General features: G+C 37.8%; 1 protein-coding gene across 3 annotated transcripts; it reads left to right on the top strand.

The window, feature by feature from the left end:
- Positions 1-3853: 3853 nt before the first annotated feature.
- Positions 3854-9087, top strand: LOC105048695 (probable receptor-like protein kinase At2g42960). 3 transcript variants are annotated; one of them, XM_010928106.4, is made up of 8 exons: positions 3863-4461; positions 5149-5824; positions 5941-6045; positions 7372-7494; positions 7643-7813; positions 7919-8048; positions 8329-8538; positions 8640-9087. In XM_010928106.4, the coding sequence occupies exons 2-8, from the start codon at positions 5157-5159 to the stop codon at positions 8769-8771; spliced, it is 1539 nt and encodes a 512-aa protein (XP_010926408.1). In that variant the 5' UTR covers positions 3863-4461; positions 5149-5156; the 3' UTR covers positions 8772-9087. The 3 variants fall into 3 exon arrangements, with proteins under 3 accessions (XP_029121222.1, XP_019706445.1, XP_010926408.1); XM_029265389.2 differs by having other exon boundaries at positions 3854-4461; positions 5144-5824; positions 7643-8048; XM_019850886.3 differs by having other exon boundaries at positions 3856-4461; positions 7643-8048.
- The last annotated feature ends 394 nt before the right edge of the window (positions 9088-9481 follow it).

Raw genomic sequence — 9481 nt, 5'->3', positions numbered from 1 at the left:
ATGTTGTGGTGCCATTCAGATGACAGCGGTGAGATGTCGCGATCGCGCCAAGAAAAACGGTAAGATCGTAGCAAATGATTGGAAATCTTTTGGTCACGAAACCAATGCTTCCACTGGTCGTGCTGGCAGATGGCTAATAAAATTATAAAGGACCAGGTGTAGAGGACCACCAAGTTGCACCATCTAGTAGATCGTGTACCCGCACGCAAATCAGTGCTGTCAGGGGGATAATGACCATCCATTTTGATGGAATCAACGGAAGTGGGTGTATCCTAGGTGGTGAACCATTTGGTTTAAGTGGTCCTGGTACTCAAAAAGATAAACGGGCGTGGAGGAAAAGCAAGGCATGATTTGGAATGGACCCATAAATGGCTAACCTCCAACCCCCATTGGGTACGCGAAAGCGCCCAATTTGTCTGTTGTGTGATTTAAGCATCTATTAATTGCCGATCCTTTCTGCCTTTCATGATCCATATAAACGAAAAAATATTCATTGCAACGATGATATTATATCAAATTTATAATAAATTAATAAAAATTTTAATATTTTATTAATTTTTATATATTTTATCGATTTCTATGGATAATATCCCACACTATCTCTTTGTATTTAACCTGTTTTCGATTATTGATTGATTTGTTACAATGATGGCATGATATCACCGTCGCAACAAAAATTTACTTCATACAAGCTAGCTAGATTTTGATTTTTCCTTCTATCTTCTTTTACGGCATTTTGATTTCCATTCAGTTTTCTAACACTACACGGTGCAAGAGTTCCAATACTCCAACTACAAGGGTCATGGAATTCAACTTCCCAGATGGACATTTAAGACTTACAATTTTTTTTCAAATTTGTGCATTGCATATGATAAAACCAATGTCACATCAAAAACAATCAACTTGTATCAAATTGCAATAAAATTTTTCAGTGCAAGCTGCAATGTTGTAGCTCAGTAAGTAGATGGTTTTATATCGAATATATCACACGATATATATGCATCTGATTTAACTGCATTATATTATTCCACATCTACTAGTTTAGAAACGCACTAACTAACATCTCTTTTATTTTTTTCTTTCTTTTTGAAATATACAATTAAGATGCTTTCGTTCTTATTTCTCTTTTATACGATAGAGAGGTGCCAATCAACTGAGCTAAATCCAATTAGCTAGACATCCATGTATTTCAACATGAGCTGGCAATCACTATTCATCTTCCTTCTCGATCCAACTAGACAGGTCGCACACGTCAATATCGAATCCAATGAACTTGATGTTGATCAATGCAGTGGACACGCACCTCCCATCTTGAATTGCAGCAGACGCGCATCACTCGGCATTGAAGCAATGCAGTACTGATTCACATTGGATATCAAATTGACTGTTGGCATCCTTGGCAAGTAATCCAAATATATCTTCTACAACTATCCTAGTCCACACATCAAAAGGTCCCTCAGAAAAGCATCAGATTGATGGTGAAATCCCAAAGGAACAGCCTCAACATAGCTGTAGTTGATGGATCAAAGGCCATGAAGACAAACCAAAAGGAGACCTCAAGTGCATGGCTTTCCCACCAGCAAACAATCCCGGGGTCAGCCCACAAGGACTTATTCTCTTTTCCCTCCCCTTTGGCCTTTTACGGCTTGAGGTTGGTCCATGAGATGAGCCCGAGCTGTCACGGGAATTTCGGCTCAAGTGCTGTGGACGTGGGTGGCATGTGACCGCAATCTCTTCCCTCCCCTTCCAGTAGATTGTGGACCATTAAAAAAAGGTAATTGTATCACCACATAGCTTCATTACAAAATTATTATAACCATCCATCCTATAATATAATTCCATTGGTGGGAGGAGAATTTGATTAAAGAAAATAGTAGGAAAGAGAGGAGAGGGGAAAGTATAAGGAGTTTTCCTCTCGTGCAAGGCATCACTTCACCATTCATCCTTCATACAAGGAGAAAAAGGAAGGGAAAGGAGAAGGAAGCATCTGACCGACGTGAAGCTTTTTCTTAAGGACAAGGAGAAGGCAACAATTTTTAGCAGAATATGCTTCCTCACAGCATTAAATCACCATATGGAGAGGATAACAGTAAGGAAGGGCCCATTTGTCTGAAGTACCATTCAATACCAACTTGGTTAAATATTAAATCTATGATTAACAGAAAGGCTAAGTTTGCAGTGATGGATTCATTAAAACTTGTACTTCTAATCCAAACCTTCTCTCTCAACCTCTCATAGAGAGGCAATTTCTAATGAAATGACAATTTGACAATATTGAACCCCTGGTGAATGATCCGCACTGATGCACACTTTCAATTAACTAAGCTCTGTTCTAAATTTCTTTTGTTTAGACAGATGGCTTGTGTTTTAATGGAAAAGGGAAAAATAAACATTGACTTTTTGATCCACGTACAGCCATAATTCAATTGGCTGGTATATTACAAAAGTGTGAATTAAATTATAAAAATAAAAGATGACATGTTTGAAGTAATCCAAGAGGCAGAACTGGCATCAAATGGTTGACCTCTCATCTCTAAAACGAGAATCATGCCTCGAAATGAAACTATAAGTCATGTATTACTTTAAGATGAAGCAAATGGACATGGCTTTGCAAATGAAAATGAATACACTTTAATATGCAGTTATTGTTTTACACCCTGCTTTGGAGATCATGAATCATGTCGTATTCACATATTCTGCGTTCAGGTGCAATTTGGCTGGATATAATGATCTAGAGTTTTAGAAAAAAAAAAAAAATCATAAAAAATTCAGAAATAGTATGAATTACAAATAATTAGAAGAAAAAAAAATTAACCTAAAAATATGAACTTTATTAAAAAATGAAGTTTATTTATGTACAAATAAGTACAGTAGAGGCAAAAATAATAAATAATAGTAAAAAAAAAAAATCATTGGTAGCAATAATATATGATATCCTTAATTTCAAGCATATAACTTTTTTTTTAAAAAAATAGTTATGAATAATTCATAAATAAATCATAAATTTTATATAACATTTATTGATTCATTTTTGGAGAATTATTCCTAGTCAAGAAAAGAAATCAAGGATAATTCCAAAAAAATAGAGAATATTGAAACCGTGAATCATATGACTTGATTTTGCATCAAGATATGGAATTGTTCATTGCTTGCCTCTTATAGACGGGTTTTTGTTATAAGAATCTATTTGATGCATTTTGATCACAATAGTTTCCCAAGCACACAGTATATTGTACATAATCAGCTAGTTCTATGACATAAGCGATTTTGATTTTATGGTGCAACTACCATCACTAGCACTATACGGCAACCACCTATACATGTTGCGGATTAGTTACATGATCGTGAATGTTATTATTATTTCAATCGTACCCAAAATAGCTGCATATATCTAAATGTATGAAAGCGTTACTAAAAATAGAACATAGTTTATGATTTATTTCCACTAAGGTATCTCATTAGACAAGTAGCTTGAAGTATTCACCTAAGGTATTTTGATTAAATAATGACTTTGTAGATGATACAACGTACCTTGGCAATTGGCATAGCTAGCTGTTTTGTTTCTTCCATCCCAAAGCCCACCGTATATTATTATTATTTTTATTGTTACTCTCTGCTCTTGACCCATAAGTTGAGATGTAGTTTCTTGCATTGCCACCACAGAGCTCGCGAAATCAACGAGCAGAAATAGGTATTGCAAGGGTAGGTTGGTCATTTCGTCAAGATTAGAACAGTGCAACATCTGAAAGATTAAGACCGGGAACGGAAGGATACGATGGTAAATGGAGATGTGCCAGCCAGCGAGCTAGATTTGGAGTTTTGTCTTCCGGGTTGACCTCATCCCCATCCCTCCCATTATCCCTCCTATTTATCTTTTCTCCTCCTCCCACTAATCCCGTTGTTAATGATTTCCTCTATTTTCTAACCCACCTTTAAATGCTAAAGCTGCATCTCTTCTCTTGCTTACCCTTTACTGCTCTCTCTCTCTCCTTCCGCTCTGGCTTTCCTCCAATGCAGACAAAGCCTCCCTCCCTCCCTCCCTCCCCCCCTCTCTCTCTCTCCTGGTTTTCATGGTTTCTCTCCCTTTCTCATCAACCCAAAGGGGAAAGGACTCACCAACCATTTAACCAAACCATCCCTTTCTCTCCCTCCAAACTCTTGTAGATTGAAAAAGACTTTCTTTTTTCTTCTTCCAACGGTCCTTCTTGGTGCTGAACTGGTGCTTTCTTGTCTATTTTTGCTTTGAGTTTACTCTTCCATTTTTTTGGGTTTTTTATGGATTAATTTTCTTAGAGACCATTTCTCTGCTTCGAAACCACTCTAAGTGCGTCTCCTTGGTTGGGGTCCTGTGTTTTGTTGGGGTTCGTTCTATTTGAGGCCCCATGCGTTAAGGGTCGGTTTGTGGGAAGAAGCCCTTTGCTTGGTGGAGGGGAGATCATCAGGATCAAATCACCAAAAGAGGTATTTTTCCTTGCAAAATTTGTTCTTTTCCCTATGGTTATGTTAATGCTTCAAATGCTATGTTTTCTTTCATGCAAATGCTGTTATGAATACACCTTTCTCATCCTCCGGCAATGATGATAGATGGGACAGAGATGGCATGGGGGAATTTGCTTCTTTATTTTACCTTTCACTTCTTCTCGTCTGTGGATGTTTAGCATGTTGTCATCAATTTGGGATTTTTAGAAATTATTGCCACACAATGCTAATAATGTTATTAAATATTTTGGAATCAGTGAAATATATGGTTGCAAGTGCCTTCCTTTTGCACATTAAAGATGTCATGCAAACTTTGTGCGTTTCATGTTTCTGAAGAATTCTCACCATGAAAGATAAAAGAAACGCAGTGTTTCCGTTATTCTTGAAGTGCGAATTGGCGAGTTCAGCATGCATGGAGATCCATGGCAACATATGTTTCGTTTTATAAATGGAATTAGATTTTTATTTTTTATTATCAGTGAAGCATCATCTTAGCACTTTCACAGAATAAGATTTCTGGGTGGGGGATGAGGCCTTTCAAAAATTACTTAACATTCATACTGTAATCTGGTTGTTTATCGATCCATTGATGTCAACTTTTTGCAAAGCTATGTGCAAATGTGATATTTAGAATCCTATGCCTGATCCCATTCCCTTTTTCAAGCCCAGAGGAGAAAATGTCAACCAGTGATTCTCTGAATACTGAGTTGTTGAAGAAGACCCCAGTTTTTGGCCTGAGAGTGTGGGTCCTGATAGGCGTCGGCGTAGGTTTGTTGATAGTGCTGATTCTCCTTATCCTATCCATATGGGTGACATCTCGGAAGAAGGCAAGGAGGACCTTTGCTAAGTTCCCACTCTCACAGATTCCTAATGTCTCCAAAGAAATAACAGTAGACAGAGTTGATGGTCATAGTCTTGCTCAGAGCTTCCATGAACGTGAAGGACCTATATATTCCTTGAACGACAAGTTCAATGATAAAGATTCAGGAAAGACATTAGCACACTTAACAATGAGCAAATCAAGTGATGCTGATAACATGAGTCAGTGCAGCTCAGTTTACCATAATGACAGGGCCGGGAGTTCATATTCTGGAGATGAAGGCAACTCCGGACCCACTAGGAAAAACTATTCTTCATATGGACTTGTATCAGCATCTCCTTTAGTTGGTCTGCCTGAATTCTCTCATCTGGGATGGGGTCACTGGTTTACTCTGAGGGATCTTGAGTATGCAACAAATCGGTTTTCAAAAGAGAGTGTCCTTGGGGAGGGTGGATATGGAGTTGTTTACCGGGGCCTCCTGATAAATGGGACTGAGGTTGCCGTCAAGAAGCTTCTTAACAATCTGTAAGTATGGTTCTGGCCAATGTATATAAGTTTCTAACTCATTCAGCTTCAAAATTTAGGCAACATTATTTTTGGTAGTAAACATTTAATGGTAAATTTCTGCTTCGGTCTTGTAGGGGGCAAGCAGAGAAGGAATTTAGAGTGGAAGTGGAAGCTATTGGCCATGTTCGACATAAGAATCTGGTGCGGCTGTTGGGATATTGTGTAGAAGGAATCCATAGGTGAATGCTTGTTTTGATTAATTCACTTGTTTTATTTTGTTCAATGTCGTGTTTTTGGTTGACGAGAGCTATGTAAGAATTCATTAGCATCTTAGATCCTTTGCTAGGATTTCTTACATAATATAAGATGCCAAAGGATGGAGCAGGAGGGCCACCATGAGCCCATATTCTAACAATGTAATCTGCGAAAATCTCTGACCGGTAATTCAGTATTATCAATAGAAATTCTGTCGATAAATGGTACCAGTGAGCCTAATGCTGTGACACCACAGGTCAGCAAATTCTTTTGGCAAAATCAGCTGAAACAATAAAATAAACCTAATTTCCAATACAGCACAGAAGTAAACTAGTTAGTGTACTGGTTTTGAAACCAGACAGCATTGAACTGTGAGCATTTGTATGCATGGAGACTGGGTTAGTTTTACACCAAAATCATCTGCTAAGAGAACCCTTGTGATGAAATCATCTGTACTTATCTTCATTAAGTTTCTTATTTCAGAAAAAAGATGCTTCACTGTCATATAAAAGTAGACTCCTCTAAACCTCTAGACAAGGAGAAAAGATTTTAATAAATATGGCAAATGAGAACCGTAATGGAATTGGCCAACCCCCTTCTAATATTATAATTTAAGCCTTAGAATGCTACTAAAGAAGTTTCTATGGCTCAACGTGGAGAAATAGTGCACAATCATTAAATTTAGATTCCACACTTTGGAGTTTTATGAGCATAAAAAAGCATTTTCAAAAAAAGAATTGTTTTTTGTTTCTACAGCCATGCACACAATAGGTGATATCAAAAGTAGATTTAGAAATGCCAAATCAAGCACAAGAAGATAAGTTTTTGATCAGATCTGCTCATTCCAAAGAAAATTGCCAGATGATCCTCATAACTCGATTGGTTGAATTTCTTGGAAACTTTCATTTGCACATTAAATAATGTACTTCAAACATAATTTGCAGAAGATATGTACAAAAAAGTAATAAGAAAACCTGATGATAAGATACTTTTCCATTCACTAACGATTGTTTAAGCAACCTTAGAGGCTGGTGAAACCCAATTGTACTCAAACTATATGGTCATTCTCATAGAATTAGTTATTCCAACCACATTTGTTCAAATGCTTTGGTACATTATTGTGCTTTTTTCCTCTAATGAAATTTAATTTTGTCATTTAATATCTACTTATTGCATCTTCAGTTGGGTGATGAATGGCCCATCCCCAGTGGTTGATAATCAGGAAAAGGTTGATTGCTAGTGCTTTTATGATCGGATTTTTAGCACTATCCTCATAGAGCTCTCTGTGCAAATTGAATAATGTATTGTAGGATGCTTGTTTATGAGTATGTGAACAATGGGAACTTAGAGCAGTGGCTTCATGGAGCTATGCGTCAATGTGGTGTTCTTAGTTGGGAGAATCGCATGAAGGTTATCCTAGGCACCGCGAAGGCGTAAGTTTTGACACCCTAATATAATTCATCCCTTTTGTCTTTCCTGGTTTTCTGATTCATTATGATGAACTTAAAATTTAACTTTCTGTTTGGTATTAATAATTTGTGATTGATAGTTCACTAAATTGAATAACTAAATGGCCTTCAGACTTGCATATCTGCATGAAGCAATAGAACCAAAAGTCGTGCACCGCGATATAAAATCGAGTAATATTTTAATCGATGATGAATTCAATGGCAAGGTTTCTGATTTTGGATTGGCCAAGCTCTTGGGTTCAGGCAAGAGCCACATCACAACTAGAGTAATGGGAACATTTGGGTATGCCTACATTTTCATGTCTGCTATATTTCATGTTCTGTTAATAGAATCTGAGAGTAAATTTATTTGTGGATGTTCCTGTACTTTGGTTTTTTCCTTTTCCAGGTATGTGGCACCTGAGTATGCAAATACTGGATTACTAAATGAGAAGAGTGATGTTTACAGTTTTGGAGTACTTCTGTTGGAAGCTGTGACAGGAAGGGATCCTGTAGATTATGCTCGGCCTGCAAATGAGGTACGTCTAACTCAAAAAATCTACGACCCACAACTCGCATTCCTAATGAGTACTCCATTTGACATCTATTTTTTTTGTTGGCATCAACATTCTGAGCTTCAATTGTTCATGATATTCAGCAACCAGTGGTACATCTACCAGCAAAATTATGTCTAACTTGTAAGATCAAGTGATGACTCAGATTAGGGATTTCTTGGTTTTGGTTTTGGCCATCGCTAGGTATATCTACAGGTTTTTTAGCTGTTTTAAGAAGTGGTATCAATAACATCTATGTGACCAGGTCAATCTTGTGGAGTGGCTTAAAATGATGGTAGGAAATAGGAGGGCTGAGGAAGTAGTGGATCCCACCCTGGAGGTGAAGCCATCCACAAGGGCTCTTAAACGAACTCTTCTAGTAGCACTGAGATGTGTCGATCCTGATGCCGATAAAAGACCAAAGATGGGCCAGGTTGTTCGAATGCTCGAAACAGAGGAAGTCCCGCACCGTGAGGTTGTACTGTCTTTTATGAAACCCCTTTCCTTCTGCCTGTCTCTTGAATGATTTATACCTCAAGGTAATTATGTTGTGACTCGTTTTATCTTTCACAAAAGGATCGGAGACACCGGAGGAGCCACATGGGTAGCATGGAGATCGAGTCCCTAAAGGAGAACGCAAATTCTTCTGATATGGAAAACAATGTAGGACCATCAGAGAGTGGGACATGGGGGAGGTCTCAAGCATAAGGTGGACTGATGTATGGTGGAGATCAGTCTCCAGCATTCTCTCTTTGCTGACAAGATTGAAAAGCTTTCATTGACTGCTATCCAGAGGCTGCTGGCTGCAAGAAGAAGGTGACATTTCGAGATAAAATGCGGACTTATCTTTTGTGGGTTCTTGGGTCATGCTCCTGTTTCTGTCACCAGCATCAGGAGAGACAAGAGGAGCAAACTCATCCTTGTGAGTTTCTCAAGTATGCAGTTATTCCAGCTTTTGTTGTACAGATTCCTGTCTTCAGTTAAGAACGTTCGGTTAGTTTATACAATTTATCTGTTATTTTTATTCCCTCTTCCCTCTGCCCTGTCCTTGGTGTCTGCCTGAAGAATGATCATTTATTATTCCCTCACTTTGCCTTTTTGTGCTCTTGAGGTTTTCTTTATTGGGATGGAATGATGCCTTGCTCCATGGTGTCTCTTTTCTCTTTTCAGCCCTGTCTCTTCTTCCATGTTTTAGTTGCAAGGTTTTTTTTTTTTCAGTTTTGTTTAGATGTAAAGTTTGATCAAAAAGATCAACGACATCCGTATCTGCTAACGAATCAATTATTAGGGAGAGAAAGGAGACATGGTTAGGCATCGACCATTAGCTATGTTTTTAAAACAATTAACCTTTCTGGAATGCTGTATAAAAAGGTCTCAGTATAAAATAAAAATAAAAAGATAGAATAGTTCGTTGGGAA

Source organism: Elaeis guineensis, chromosome 2, assembly GCF_000442705.2.
Source record: "Elaeis guineensis isolate ETL-2024a chromosome 2, EG11, whole genome shotgun sequence".
Classification (NCBI taxonomy): Eukaryota; Viridiplantae; Streptophyta; class Magnoliopsida; order Arecales; family Arecaceae; genus Elaeis; species Elaeis guineensis.
Note: the sequence above shows the minus strand (reverse complement) of the source record. Positions and strands in the feature narration are given on the sequence as shown.

Bases quoted from the DNA above. Each gene is read 5' to 3' on its own strand.
- LOC105048695 (XM_029265389.2), top strand. From the start codon at position 5,157: ATGTCAACCAGTGATTCTCTGAATACTGAGTTGTTGAAGAAGACCCCA. The intron at 5,825-5,940 runs GTAAGTATGGTT...TCGGTCTTGTAG, and splicing joins AAGAAGCTTCTTAACAATCT to GGGGCAAGCAGAGAAGGAAT. The intron at 6,046-7,371 runs GTGAATGCTTGT...AATGTATTGTAG, and splicing joins TGTGTAGAAGGAATCCATAG to GATGCTTGTTTATGAGTATG.